The sequence below is a fragment of the Panthera uncia genome, chromosome B4, assembly GCF_023721935.1.
Source record: "Panthera uncia isolate 11264 chromosome B4, Puncia_PCG_1.0, whole genome shotgun sequence".
Lineage (NCBI taxonomy): Eukaryota > Metazoa > Chordata > Mammalia > Carnivora > Felidae > Panthera > Panthera uncia.
The window spans coordinates 49,874,066-49,890,355 of NC_064809.1; the positions used below are offsets into that span (position 1 = coordinate 49,874,066).

Sequence of the window (16,290 nt, forward strand, 5' to 3'; positions counted from 1 at the left end):
GTGAATGTGTTTCTCCTTGCTTGCTTTCTTCCTTTATTCTTGGCTGTTTTTAAGATGTTTTAGGTGCCTTTCTTCATCAGCAGTGTTCTAAAATTTCACAATGTTATTTTCTGGTGCATGTCATTGTTTTCATTAATTGTACTGACACTCACCTCACCTTCTAAATTTAGAGATTCCTGCATCTCAGTTCTAGGAATTGTTTTTGTATTATGCCTTTAACAATTTTTTCAACTCTAGTTTTATGTGTTCTTTCTGTTTGAAATGGGCATTAATCAGATTTTGAAATTACAAGATTCATTCTTTTTTTTTTTTTAAGTTTATTTATTTATTTATTTTGAGAGAGAGAGAGCACGAGCAGCAGAGGTGGAAAGAGAGAGAAGGAGAGGGAAAATCCTTAGCAGGCTCCGCACTGTCAGCACAGAGCGTGATGCAGGGCTTGATCCCATGAACTGTGAGATAATGACCTGAATCAAAACCAAGAGTTGGGCACTTAACCAACTGAGCCACCCAGGATCCCCCAAGATTGACTCTTAATACTGACATTTTCTCTCCTATTGACCTGTTCTGTATCTTTAATTTCTCCTTTATGATTTATTTCATAGATTCTACCTTGAGTATGCATATATATATATATACACATATATATGTATGTATATATGTATACACACACATAATTTTTAAGAGTGCTTTCTTATTTGTTGTTATCGTGTTGAAATAGTGTATACATTAATTTCAATTTAAAGAAAAAGTTTGACATATGCTACAGTAGAATTTGAAACTATATAATCCTTTTCATAGTTAACTTCACCTTTATGAATTAGTTTTGTTCTAAATCACACTGTAATACAGTAATTCAAAATAGGAGAGACAGTTTACCAGACTAAAAAAAACCAAAAAACAAAAAACAAAACTAAAGGAGTTCGAGGAGTTCGTGACCACTAAGTCACACCATAATACATAAATATATGATTTTTACTATATGATATATGTGTGTAGGAATTTCAATTAAACAAGGTAAAGATGCTTATATCATTCCCAAACAACTTGAAAACTCAGTTGACATCATTAATAGAACTGACCTATGAAAATTATGCCTTTCTAATCCTAAATCACTTTTAGAACAAGTTTTGAAAGCTAATCTTTCATTTGGGTATCATATTCTAAAGGAAAATTTTATTCAATATGTAATGTTAGTAATTCACTAAATTACATGGGACTTTTTTTTTTTTAAGAAAAATAATGAATACCTCACCAATTTGCAAAGATTTTCAAAGCATATGTGAACTAAATAATTGAATGCCTTTGCTAATTTTTCTCAGCGTGCATACTTATAATTGCAATTATCTTTTCAAGGTAACAATTCAGTATTTATCTTACTCTTTTAAATTATTCTTGAGGTGTTTATCGTTTGATGAGGTTTTAGTTTCCGGCTACATATATAATAGTTGAAACATGATAGCTAATAGTAATTACAACTCAGCTATTTGCCCTCTCTCTTCTCTAAAAATGTATGTCAGTCTTTCTGTAGGCGCTAGTAATTTTCCTTGAAGTTACTTTAGTTTTTGTCAAAAGTTTGTGAGTACACTAAAAAAGAATTTTGTTAGCTCTTAGCTGTTTCCTAATCACTTTAAGTTGGTCAGTAGAACAATAGTGACTATGGTCTTCAAGAACTGTCTTCCTCTGTAATGTGGCCGCTCTATCAGGAAGCTTGAGTGAGCAGCACGGGGTTTACTACAGTGAGGGCACATTCTGCAAAAATAGGCATTTAAAACGCTGAGCAATGCATCTGTGAGAAGGATATGTTACTCATATTTTCTCAACTCCTTTCATTATCCTTTAGAAATAAATAATCCAGGGGCACCTGGGTGGCTCAGTCGGTTGAGCATCTGACTGTTGGTTTTGGGTCAGGTCACGATCTTGCAGTTTCCTGAGTTCAAGTCCCGTGTCAGGCTCTGTGCTGGCAGTGTAGAGCCTGCTTGGCATTCTCTGTCTTTATTTCTCTCTTCCCCTCCCCTGCTCATGCTGTCTCTGTCTCTCTCAAAATAAATAAATACACTTTAAAAAGAGAGAAATAAATAATCCAAAATTAAATGTTCAGAATTCAAACTGAATCATACAATTAAATGGAATTGAATGAATAAAAAGTATGATTCCTCTGAAAGACTGTTATAAACAGACCTCAAAATATGTAAAGCTTCAAACAGAAGAAAAGTATATTTCCTGCTCACATAAAATACTAAATATGTGTTCTGATCAGTGAAACATCTCTCCTCCAAGATCTTCAATGTCTGGCTTCCAAATATCGTGCCCCAGGGCACTGGAAAGGGAAAAAGAAAGACAAGTCATGTGTGGGAGGTTTGGGTGGGCTAGTCCGGAAGTGGTGCGCTTCTCTTCTGTTCACATAAACCTGAATCATAAATGAAACATCAGTTCTTTGGCTGTTCTTGTGTCTCAAATGTTCTAGCTTTTGGACTAGCAATCATGCCATCAGTTCTGGTTCTCAGGTCTTCAGACCTGGACTGTAACTACACCATTGATTCTCCTGAATCCCCAGCTCACTGACTATAGATCCTAGGACTCCTCAGTCTCCATAGTCATATAAGCCAGTTTCTTATAACATGTATATTATTTGTGTGTATATATATACACACATAATGTATATGTTTTATATATATATACACACATATATACATATATATGTGTGTATATATATATATATATATATATCAGGTCCTATTGGTTCTATTTCTGTGAAAAACCCTAATATAATTTCCAAGATGAAATTTTATTTTCTCTAATAGTATATCTCAAAATGTAATTTGCTCAGGGTTACACAAAGAGTAAAGGCAAGCTGGCCTAAAGCCTACAGTCTTTCCACTATAACACCCCACAGATCTCTCCTTTCCCTGCTGATTGATTCTTATGTGAAATAAAACAGATTTTTCTCTCTCCAACATTTTTTGCAAGATTTTGATATTATTGCTTCAGCCTCAATGATGTTATTCCAATAGGGTTATGATACATGTTTATATTTGGCTTCTTTTTCTTACCTCATCTCTTTGGTTATTTTTTTGAAAAGTTGAGCCCATTAGAGCACCATCACTTTATATTCATAAGTATAAAACCATGGTTAATTTTTTAGATATCTATTTTCTTTCTCATTTGAAGTAAATGTAATTGATTTTTTTTTTCAGGCTTGCTTCACACCAACTATTTTCTTCTATGGTTTTTTTCTAACTTAAAATTCTGCAATGACTTTCTTACATTTCTGCCAATTCTCTATTACAAAGAAAGCTACGTCCCACATTAGTTTGTTATTGCTGCAAAACAATTTACCATGGACTTAATGACTTAAAACAACCACATATTTATTATCTTGGAACTTCAATAGATCAAAAGACCATGCAGCAGTGTTCACCTGGGTTTTCTGATTTGGGATCTCACCAGCCTGCAAGCTAGGTGTCAGCTGGGGCTGTGATCGTCTCTGAAGCCTTATTGGTTAAAGTACTATTTCCAGTCTCCTTGTGGCTGTAGAACTCTGATTTTTCTCTTTGTTGTCGTAGTTGGTGGTGGTGGTTGTCGGCCAGGGACCTCTCTGAGTTCTTGGATACATACTGCTTACAGTTCTTGTCACTTGGGTTTGTCCATATGACCTTGCAGATAATAGATGGATAGATAGGTAGGTAGATGGATAGATAGATAGATAATATAAACATATAGACAGATATTGATCTTGTGTTTGTGTGAGCCTTATACATATTTATCTTAATGTAATTATAGGACTGATATTTCATCATTTCTGCCATACTGTACTAGTCAGAAGCAAATCCCAGGCCCCACCTGCACTCAAGGGGAGGGGATCACATGGGATGTGTCTCACTGGGGATCACCTTAGGGTACATCTGTAATGTCCCCTAACTCTTTATTTGATGTTTGTTCTAAACAAAGTATATCTTTATTTTGTTTTATTTATAGATGGCAAGTGTTAATGGTGATTAGATCACATTTCACATGAATAATTAAGCATGTGTGGACCTGTTTTTTAGTGTGTTCTATATAATTTTGAGTCAATGTGCTCCATATAATCCCATTAGCCAGTTATGTCTTGGAATTTCATCTTAAGAAAACAAATTAATAAGCCAGCATTTGAAAAGTGATGCATTTTTACTTGCATCATTTTGTTAGATATGGTCAGGAAGTAGGCCACACTGGTTGTGAGTGCTTTGGACAGTGAGATAAGCTTATACTATCTTTCTGGTTCTTTCTCACTCGGTAAGTCATCTACTTTGAAAATAAAAGAGCAGAGCTGCCTTCATTTCAAAAGATTAAGAAATACACAGTGAGTGCTTACTATGGGCCAGACATCATGCTAGGACATTGACAGTAAGAAAGGGAAATGAATAAAATCATTCATCCTCTGCCCTTGTAAAGTTTTCATTTTAGTGAGGAAGATTCAATATTTATATATCAAGTATAAATTGAGGTAAGTACAAGGTGCCTTGTACTTGCACAGATAGGAGAAACCTAGCTAAATTCTAAAGGGTAGGTGGAATAGGCTGAATAGTGGCCCTTTAAGATATCAGGCTCTAATTAATCTGGAACCTGTAAATGTTAGAATATGTAGAAAAAAAGGATTTGCAAATGTGATTAAGTTAAGAATCTTGAGATGGAGAGATTATTGAAGCGGGCTCTAATATAATCACACGCATCCTTATAAGAAGGAGGCAGAGAGGAATTTGACATGGAAGAGAAGACAATGGAACCACAGAGACAGAAATTGGAGTGATCCATCACAAGCCAACGAATGCTGAGCCACCAGAAACCTGAAGAAGCAAGGAATGGATTTTCCCTTAGTGATTCTGAGGGAGCAGAACCCTGCTGACACATCAATTCCAACCCAGTGAAACTGATTTTGAATTTTTGGTCCCCGGAACTAGAAGAGATACTTGTTTTGTGATTTTATGCCACAAACTTTGTGGTAATCTTTTACACAAGCCTTAAGAAACTAATAGAGAAGGTATTACAGACAGAAAGAACAGCTTGAACAGTCATAGAGTAGAAAGTAGATGGTAGATACTGGGCACTGGAGTACCTCCCCATTATTGGAAAGCAAAAACTGAGTAGAAATGGTGAGAATCAGGGCTCCTTGACAAAATGAATACAAATTATGGTGGCCTTACATGGCATGCTAAACACATTGTCTTATAGGACATAGAGAGTTATGAAGCATTTTTTTTTATTTTTTTTTTAACATTTATTTATTTTTGAGACAGAGAGAGACAGAGCATGAACGGGGGAGGGGCAGAGAGAGAGGGAGACACAGAATTGGAAGCAGGCTCCAGGCTCTGGGCCATAAGCCCAGAGCCTGACGCGGGGCTCAAACTCACGGACCGCGAGATCGTGACCTGAGCTGAAGTCGGATGCTCAACCGACTGAGCCACCCAGGCGCCCCTGAAGGATTTTTAAGTAGAAGGGGCACCTGGCTGGCTCAGTCAGTGGAGCATGCAACTCTTGATCTTGAGGTTATAAGTTCGAGCCCCATGTTGGGTGTAGAGATTACATTAAAGTAATTTTTTCAAAAAAAGAATTTTTAAGCATTAGAGTAATACATTATTATTAAATGCTCCATTCTGGGAAATAATATAAGATATGGCTTGAAGTAGGGAAATAGAGAAGGTAAGAGAAACTAAATAAGTAGAAGCAGTAACACCTGTTATGTTATTTTACACTCTCAAACGGTCTCATTTAGAGTGACAATGGGATCAAGGGAATATTGTTTTGAGAAATGCTTGGCCAATAAAAATTTAAAATTCAGCAGGATTCGGTGATTAGGGAGGTGGTATGAGAAAAGGAGAATAAACCTAAGATGAGTACCAAGGTCTGACTCAAAACTATGAAGTTGATAGTGGTGTTGTAACTGAGCACTTGCTTTGTTAAATTTCACTTGTGAGAAGCAGTTTGAAGGAGCAAATGCTTCCCGTTTGGGGCATGTGAAGTTTGAGATATCCTTGGGGGTGTCCAGTAGTAAGCTGGCTGTACAAGTCTAATGTGAGAAAACAGGCAGAGCTGAAGGGAAAAGCAGTTCATCTTATCAATACACATTCAGCACAGAGTTAAGCTTGTTTTTATGACAGGGATTGCAAATTGATATGTGATTTTCTGGAAAAAAAAAACCCACTTTGATCTCTATAGAAGAGAGAAAGCTATTTACAAAGAGTTTTCCACATTTGGCTTTTTTAGATGATTTCTTAAGCCAAAATGCCTTAGATATTTTGGAAATTCTAAAAAAAACACTAAATAAAATATTTCTGCTTATTTTAACAACCCCATAAATAAGCATTATGGATCCTATTTGTCCCAGTTTGTAAGCATGCATTCTGAGGCTCAGAGGGGATTTTAAGTATGCAACCCGGAGAAATTCTCCTAGTAAGTAGAAGCTAGAATTTAAGCTACAGTTTCTGTGATGCATAATTTCAGTAATTTTTCTACTGTATCATGTTATCTCTTGCTTTTAATATACCTCTTCTCTAAGCTAGATGATTCTTATTGGTAGCATTTCTTGAAACTGTTTTTTTAAATCAGTTTGTAGTACCATATAACAAAACTGAAAATGTTACAGAGATTAATTTTCAAAACAAATTACAGTCCTATAATGTATAGCATAGCACTAAACATAGAGTGGGTGTCCCAAATGTCATATATTAATTGTTGGCTGACAATTTTGATTGTACCAATCAAGCCAAGATTCATCACCAAATTTTCATTTTAAAAGATGATGAGTTGTGTAAAGCCAAAGTATTATTTTAACTTCTGTTACACAGAAATCTTCTGTCTCTGATAGACTTTTTTTTTAACTTATTTAAGCAAAGACTTGGTCTCTGTCACTCTAATAATTAAATTCTTTCCAAAGGAACTCTAGCTGAGAACAGAAACTTCCCTATTTAGAATCTGAAGTGAAATATCCTTTTGCAAATCTCTTTTAATTTTGTGATCCTTATTCTTACACTTGTTTTTCTTATTCAATGGTGACAATATTTAGCTATGTTCTTCTCTAGTTGCAAAGGGAACTGTATTTTGTTAGGAATCTTTGAAAATACATTCACAAAAAGTATATTTCATTAAGGAAAAATGTTGACAATTTTCTTCCTCAAGAACAAATTTTTTTTCATATTACCAATGTTTTGGTTGGTTTTCTGCCCTATATGGACACATATTTAAAAGCCATTTCCATCACTAGCCTGGTTCCTAAGAACTTGGATTTGTTCCCACTATTCCCTGTCTACCAGGTTTAAAGTTGTAATAGTGACCATTTGGAGAATTCTAGTTGAGCATCAGGCTTCTCTGAACTATAAGCCTGGACAGGCCAGCTGCTCCTCAGGAACTCATCTCTAGGGTTGGGTTCCACATGCTCATATCTATCGCAACCAAGCACATCCCTCTGTCTGGGGTATGCTCTATTCTTTAGTGATCATTGAAATCAAGTAGGCTTTAATACTTCAATCAAGTCATGCTGAATCAGAAAAGAATTAATATATATACAAGCATACCTCAGAAATATTGGAGGTTTGGTTCCATACCACCACAATAAAGCAAATACTGCAACAAAGTTAATAAGGGTGTTTTCGGAACATATAAAAGTACAGTGCATATAAAAGTTATGTTTACACTATACGGTAGTCTACCAAGTACACAATAACATAATATCTAAAAAGCACTTGTATACTTTAATTAAAAAAATGCTTTCTTACTAAAAATGCTAACCATCATCTGAGTTTTCCATAATCACTGATCACAGGTCACCATAATAAATATAATAATAATAAAATTTGAAATATTGTGAGAAGTACCAAAATTTGATGCAGGCACAAAGTGAGCATATGCTGTTGGAAAAAAAAAATGGCGCTGATGGACTTACTTCAGGCAGGGTTGCCACAAACCTTCAATTTGTAAAATCACAGTATATGTGAAGTACAATAAAATGAGGTATGTCAGTAGAAACAAAAAATGTTCAAAAATGTCCAAGATAACCATGCACAGTAATAACTTTGGAGATGATCAGTGGTAATGAAAATGAATGAGCAATTCTGAAAAACACTTAGGAAAATTTGTTTGCAAAGACAGATTCGGTTTAGAATGATGACAACTTATCAGGTCTATAATATTGGTATACTAACTGCCTTATTAACAGCAGTGGGGAAACTGATTAGAAAAGATAATTTTGGTTTCAAGATATATTACATTTGAGAGTAATCTGATTATTAAAATAACTATTAAATTTATTACGAAAGAACTGTATTACCTAGGGGCACTGGGTGGCTCAGTCGGTTAAGCATCTGACTCTTGATTTTGGCTGAGGTCATGATCTCACAGTTCATGGAATCAAGCCCTGTGAAGGGCTCTGTACTGACAGTGTGAAGATTGCTTGGGATTCTCACTCTCTCTCTCTCTCTCTCTCTGCCCCACCCCTGCTCTCCTCACATGCACTTTCTCTTTCTCTCTCTCAAAACAAGTAAACATTAAAAAAAGAAAACTACAGTACACAAAATCTCCGTGATATTACTCAGTTTTAGAGAAGAGAAAATAAGAGTGTCTGAGTGTTAAATATGAACTAGTATCTCTTAGTCCATACAGAGAGATGACCTGTTTCATTTTTATGTTATGTTTATTTTAAAACTTTCTGATATAACAATCCCACTTATAGTGCCCATATAATACACATGGTAAAACAGATATAATACAAAAGGGGATTCTTAACATGGTAGCTAATTAACTAAGGAGTGAATTCCCACCCCATTTAAAGGTATTCAAATACAAAGTTAGTACAAAAACAAGCTAAAATTCTCTGGCTGGACTGGTGCCCCAAATTGCCAGTTTATATTTAATTAATTAATTAATTAATTTTATTTATTTATTTTAGTTAATATCCCATGATGTTCTTTCCCAGCAGGTTACGTCCTGGTAAGATTGCTTTCTCCTGACGGCAGGCTTTGTTAAGAAGAACAGAATGATCTGGCATGTTTAAAAATGGTTCATTTTCTTCTCTCCTTGCCAGAAGCATGAGGGCATTTTTCTCTGGTTTACACTCTAAATAGCTGGTAAAGCTCTTAGAGGTAAAACTCACAAAAGTGTAGAGCTTCCCTGTAACTGGGTCCCCCTGGAGACTTTCTCACACTTGTCTGAAGTGAGCCTCCATCAATTCATCAACTACAGTTCAGGTTTTCCTATCCTGGCACTGGTTCCCACAGAGGGTTCTGCTCTGGTAAGTTGTGATTTTCCATATTTACCTCTCTGTCTCTCCACCTAACGCTCTGCCTTGTGACTTCACTTTTCTAATGAATTTACAAAGAGTTGTTGATTTTTTCAGTTTGTTCGGTTTGTTACTTGTTATTAGGAGTGAGTGACAACTTCTAAGCTCCTTACATAACAATAGCAATATTTCATTTTAGGGGGTGGGAAATTACAGAAATCTGGGAACAGAAATCTACACAGCATGCCAGTTGAAATAGGGTAATTATTATACTTATTTTACAGATGGTTAGCAGACTCAGAGGGATTACATAATTAGCTTATGATTTTACATCAACAATTGGCAAATACATGTTTTAAATAAGTCCTGGCATTTATATTACATGCTAGACTTTCTTAGAACAATGAAAGCAAGTTTATGGAATTTCCATTTTTTAAAGCTGGAATACACATATCTCAGATACTCATCATCTTGTAAGTCACTAATCAAGAACTCAAACACATTTAAGTATTAGGCATGTAACATAACTGTATGAAATGGCAAGAAATGGATAGAGAGATACTTAACATGGTAGTTAAGTAAGGAGTGAATTCCCACCCCATTTAAAGGCGTTCAAATACAAAGTTAGAACAAAAATAAACTAAAATTCTCTGGATGCCCCAATTTGGTGCCCCAAATTGCCATTTTTTATTTCTTTCTTTCTTAAAGATTTTATTTTCTAAGTAATCTCTACACCCAGCATAGGGCATGGACTTACAACCCTGAGATCAAGAGTCCCATGCTCTACTGACTGAGCCAGCCGGGTGGCCCCCTCTCCAAATCGCCAGTTTTTTTAAAAACCTTCTTATAAGCGATTAAATTTTAGGTTATTTTGTGAATTTTTCAATTTTTAACACTACATAAAACAATTTGATTATGATTTTCAATCATTTTGAATTCACCTAAACATAAGAAATCAGGATTTATGTCCTTAAACTATTGGTTCAAATCCAGGACTAAAATATCTCACATAGAAAACCAAAAAAGAAAACGAATACATACCAAAAATAAAGTTGAAAATAAATTATAAGACAAGCTAAAAATAAAACATATGGGAACAAAACAAATATACTTATCCTGAAAGTAATCTGATTGTAGAGTTCTAACTCTCCTGAAAGTAATCTGATTGTAGAGTTCTAACTCTCACTAAATATTGTGTTAGGTAAAAATACAAACTTTTGCAAACCCTACATCATTCAAACCTCACAATAATGATATCAATAACAATTATTTTCCCTAAATCCTCAAAATTACACATTATTATTGTTATTATTAGCAGTTTTTATGGTCCAAGTGACTTTTTAAAAGACTTATCCTCCTAATACAAATGTTCACCATTTCCTCTTGCATTTCAGGTCTTCCTTACAGAATAATTTCCTTCTACTGAAATGACATCCTTAAAAGTTCCTTTAGTGACCATCTCTTGGACATATGATTATTTTGTCTGAAACTGTCTTTATTTTTCTCTTGCTCTTGAGAGATAATGTCTTTGGATATTTATTGGTTGCTTTAGAGTGAGTGTGGCAAAATTTTCTTTTGCAAAAATATAGAAGCCTAGTACTCACCTGTTTCCTCTTCATTTTTATTCATTCCCACAGTTGCTACTATCATCATCATCATCATCATCATAACTGTGACTCTCTGTTTCTGAATTTAAATTTAAGAAAAACATTTCAATATTTTTTCATGTAAAATAATTTGACTAATGTCATAAAAATGTAAGATACTTAGTTTTATTCTTTCATTTAAATTCTAGTTTGTGGCAATTTATCAGTTTAGAAGTATAAACCTTAAGGTGTCTTGATGCAGCTTCAAAAAGGTTAAAATCTGGATTCATGAAATTAATTACTCTTTCCTTCTTCCCTTGATCATTTTAACTCTGATCCAAATAAACAATTTAAATCTATTTGTGAAGAGATAATTATGCCAATTACATTCAGTTGACTGCTCTCAAAAACTTAGAGCTTGGAAAATTAGTCTTTACAAGTTGTTGTAAATCTTTGTAATTCACAGCTAAGTTATTGGGGTACCTTGGTGGCTTAGTTGGTTAAGCATCCTACTTTGGCTCAGGTCATGATCTCGCAGTTTATGGGCTCGAGCCCCACGTCAGGCTCTGTGCTGTCAGCACAGAGCCTGGAACTTGTTTCAGGTTCTGTGTCTCCCTCTCTCTCTGCCCCCGCCCCTCTTTCTCTCAAAAATAAGTAAACAAAAAAAAAAAAATAACTTGGTTATTTTGAAAGTCTTGTGGATACTGAGAACATTATGGGCTTAGCATTAGATATGTATCCTATGTGTTTTGTAATTTTTACTATCTAATTTATATTGAGTAATCTTGAATAATCTAACTTTATTTCTGTAGAAATCATGGAATAAAAGTCCATGGTTGTTTATTTAAAAAAAAGAAGAAGAAGAAGAAGAAGAAGAAGAAGAAGAAGAAGAAAGCAAGCCTGTCTCTTTAATTCCCCACCTGGTGGGAAAGCCAAAGAACATGAGAATATTTCAGAATCCATTGTTTCAAATATTCATTTTTTTAGGTTTGTTTATTTGTTTATTTGAGAGAGAGAGAGAGAGAGAGTTAGTGAGCATGAACCGGAGAGATACAGAGAGAGAGGGAGAGACAGAGAATCCCAAGCAATCTCTGCACTGTCAGAGCAGAGCCTGACATGCGGCTTGATCTCATGAATCATGAGATCATGACCTGAGCCAATATCAAAAGTCTGATGCTTACCCATCAGTGGGAAGGCCTTTCACTTCCTCTTTCCAGAATCCTGCTTACCTTTTTTTAAACACTTCTTCTGGCCTTGGCTCTGGTATATATAATTTCTGACCTAATTTTCACTTTCTTGCCCATAGTTCATCTGTCTTCAAAATTTGTCCATACTTGAACTAAATTATTAATCAATCCATCTATTAGCTTTCACCTTCGGCAAGTCTCCTAAGTTCTCCTTCATGTGGCTTTTGTGAGTACGGACAACTCTGGTAAGACCAAAACCTCTCTTGGCTTTCAATCTAATAGACTCAGTTTTTTGACATTTTTAAGGCCTCTATTTCATAGATCACTAAGACTTGGAAAACAAATTGAAAGCATTAATGTCATTTCAAATTGACAACTTGCCTGTTCAAAAGAAAGTATCTGATCTGTGGGTGGAAATGTGTTAAGGAGTTTACAGAGAATATGCTGATAAAGTTGACTTTTTCACAGCAGGGCAGTCTCAATGGTGTCCTGCATTTGATAAAATGACCCCTCAGATAATAGAAGACCCAACAAAAAATTGTAGTAGTTAAAAGTTTGAAGTGCAAATTCTCAGCATCCACCAATGATAACCAAATAAATTCAAAAAAGTTTCTTAACCTTTTTTGTGTTGTGACTTTTCCATCTATAAAATACGCATAATAATAACGAATCAGGCAAGTAGCTGATGGAGGGATAAACAAATTCATGCACAGAGTAAACACTCAGTAAGTGCCACCTTGTTATGATTTCACTGTTCCTTTTGAAATCAGAAACATTTTGATTCTGCAAATCTCCAGCTCCTATAACAGTCTGAGAGATTGTTCCTGTCCTTCATTCTCTTAGCAAAGAATGTTGTATCAAAAGATATCAAAGAATATTGAATGTTGTATCCAAATCCTCAATTACAAATAAACATTCACTCAAGGTTCTGGAGTCTGAGCCTAACTATAGAATCTACTCATATATTAAAAATAGCAGATGACACATCTGTATTATCTGTCCCAGAGGATGCAAAGTATAGTTAAGTGCAACTCTAGCTGGCTTTGCTGTGATAAAGGCTCTGTGCCATTGAGTTACAATCTTGAGCCAAGATTATACCTGGAAAGATGATTTCCTCTGTGTTAGTGGTCTTAACACTGGAGTGCACCTAAACTTAAAGTCTTGTTAAATGCAGCTTCCAGGACCACTCTAAAACCTACTAAATAAGAATTTCTGTGGAGCTATGCTTCAAGAAAATGCATTTTAACATGTACCCTAAGTAATTTTGAAGCAGATGGTAGTTGGTTACAACAGGATTGGAAAACCCCTCTTAAGTGCTATAACTAAAGGCCCAAGTGAGATGACTACAGAAGCCTAATGAACCTATTCACCCAGTCAACCCAATGTAATGTGAGATTAGTCCACCACTTGCACATGCATGCCAATTTCCAAAGTAGTATCTGTCCAAGTATATTCTGTGGCCATTGCCATGGAAGATAACGCACATGGTGCGAGAAGCATGATGTTCCTCAGTTGTATTTCACAGAGGGAACATGAAGTTTAAGCGGTGCCCTATAGAATGGGGAGCAAATTTCCATACTTGACATGTTTGAGGAACTGAAAACTTATACTCCTTAATATTGTATATCAGGGAGGAGAATTTACACCAGATAATGTAAAAATAGACATGGAGCAGATCATAGAATGTTCTGTAGGTTAAAGTAATGATTTTGAATTGTATTTTGAGAGCTAGGGGAAGCATTTATAGATGACCACTTTTGCCGCTGTGTAGAGAATGTGTTACAGGAGGCAAGAGTGGAAACAGAGGGATGAAACAGGTTAACACAGCAATTTAGGCAGGAAAGAACAATAGCATGATTAAAACAAAGCAACAGAAATGAAGAGAAGAGTTTGTATTCAAGATGTATGAAGACAGAATAAGCAAGAATTTAGAAATAAGTTGAAAGTAATGAAAAAAGGTAAAGGAAGAAATCAAGATCCTTTAAGGATTTTGAATTGGGAGAAATAGGATTTATGGTACCATCAATGGTATTTTTAAAAACGTTGGTGAGATCTGGGAACAACTTAGACGAGATGAAGAATCAAGAACTTGATTTGGAATCTCTTAAAGTTTAGGATGTTAGATGTGAGTCAGCTTCTCAGAGGAGATGTCTGGATAAAGATGTATATTTTGAATCATCAGCATAAAAACGGAGGATCTATATAAAAGGAAATATTTCTGCCAATCCATAGAGATTTGAACGGCTTGAGAAACAACTATTGCCATTCATCTGGTTTATGTATTGTTTCTTGTAAAATTTCATTTTGAGATGAAGAGAGTTTCCTTTCTAAGAATGCTTTTGCCATCACACCAGCAGCATCAGCATAACCTGGAAACGTGTTAGAAATATAGAATTGCAGGCCCCATGCCTGTCTTATTGAATTGCTATCTACATTTGAACAAAATTCCTAGGTTATTCATTTGCACAATGAAGTACAAGATACAAGACAGTACCACTCTATGGTATGGTGGGGAAGAGGAAAAAGAACTAAGGAAAAAACAGTACTACTGCTATACATGGGAAGCTGCAACCACTGACCTGGCCTCCAGGGTTTTAAAACAACTCTGATAGAACTTTAGGGGTGCCTGAGTGGCTCAGTTGGTTAAGCGTCCCACTCTTGACTTCAGCCCAGGTCATGATCTCACGGTTCATGAGACTGAACTCCACGTTGGGCTCTGTGCTGACAGTGAGAAGCCTGCTTGAGATTCTGTCTCCCTCTCTCTCTACCCCTCCCGCCTTGCTTTCTATCTCTCTCAAAATAAATAAAAATAAACTTTAAAAAAATAATAAAATAAATAAAATAAAACAACTCTGATCAAACTTTAATATGCATTTGTGTATTGCTGTTGCTACACACAATTACGCAAAAGGATTCACCAACCAGTATGATAAGAAAGGCATATGCATCAAGGTCAAGAATAATATTTTCTTCATCTATACATCCTCAGTACCTATCTAGTATTTATATGTAATGTCAGTAGGTAGTATATAGAGGGGTAGTATATCGAGTTTTTCAACTACTCTTTTAAACTTCCATGATTCATGAAGTCAATACAAAGCCCATATGCTTCATGGCTGTTGTATCATTCTCTTTAAATTACTTTTATTATTATTCTTTAATATTATAATGTAATTTGACTTGTGTAATTTTTGTGTCATTTTAATTAAAAATGCTTCCTTTCTAACTAAAAGCTACTTTAAAAAATTTTTTTAATGTTTACTTATTTTTGAGAGAGAGAGACAGAGCATGAGCAGGGGAGGGGCAAAGAGAGAGGAAGACAGAATTTGAAGCAGGCTCCAGGCTCTGAGCTGTCAGCACAGAGCCTGGCATGGGGCTTGAACTCATGAGCCACAAGATCATGACCTGAGCCGAAGTCATATGCTTAACAGATTGAGCCACCCAGGCACCTGAAGCTACTTTTTATTTTAAAACTAAATGACCATTTTTTGCGTGTGTATATGTATGAATAGTTAATACAATAATACATCAAAATGAGTTATAGATTAATTAAATTAAGAATATCTACAGATTTATAAAAAGCTTTTATTCATAAATAAGTGTTGTAGTCTCCCCCACACCCCACCCAATAGGAACAGGATGTACAACCAACCAAAAATTTGGTTTTGATGTTAAAACTGATAGCACACAGCAAGGGTTTTTAAAAAGGTTTACATAATGAGGCTTTCTGGGAAGAGCAGTGAGGTTCCAAGCAGATCCAAATGGCTTAGATGATCAGAAAAAGGAGACTACCTTGACGTTTATTATGATTACAGGGTGGAGCTGGGGTAAGGGTTCCAGTGCACATAGAGAGGGCTTGCAGTATTCAAACTTTTCTGCTGGCACTAAATGTGGAAGCACTTTTGTGGTTACAAACCCACAAAAAAGTATTTCGGAACTCTTGAGGTTTTATTATAATTAAAAATGTTTCTAATATTGACTCTTATCTTCTGACCTAAAGAAGCCTTTACTACTGTATTAGCAGAAGTTTATCCTAAAACCTCAGCATTACCACCGTAATGAGAAAATAGAGGTTGAAAAGTTCTGAACCTACTCATGACTTTACTGTTTCTACTTTTAGAGCAGGGCTGACCTTTCTCAGGCTTTGGTTTTGAAAGGAACATTCACATGATTTTTGGAGACTTTAAAAAATTAGGAACTTTACCCTTGAGTTTGATATGATTGATGTCCATACATTTTTCACTTTATAGCCATGGTGGATGGCTATGAT

The 16,290-nt window shown here is 35.3% G+C and overlaps 1 protein-coding gene across 2 annotated transcripts in view; it reads right to left on the bottom strand.

Annotated features, from left to right (window-relative positions):
• Positions 1-16,290, bottom strand: part of RERGL (RERG like) — a 48,092-nt gene that overhangs the window by 14,566 nt on the left and 17,236 nt on the right. For both annotated transcript variants that reach the window (XM_049625152.1, XM_049625153.1), the window contains one exon: positions 10,852-10,933. In XM_049625152.1, the coding sequence (XP_049481109.1) occupies positions 10,852-10,915 (64 nt within the window). In that variant the 5' untranslated portion in view covers positions 10,916-10,933. The remainder of the gene's footprint in view (positions 1-10,851; positions 10,934-16,290) is intronic.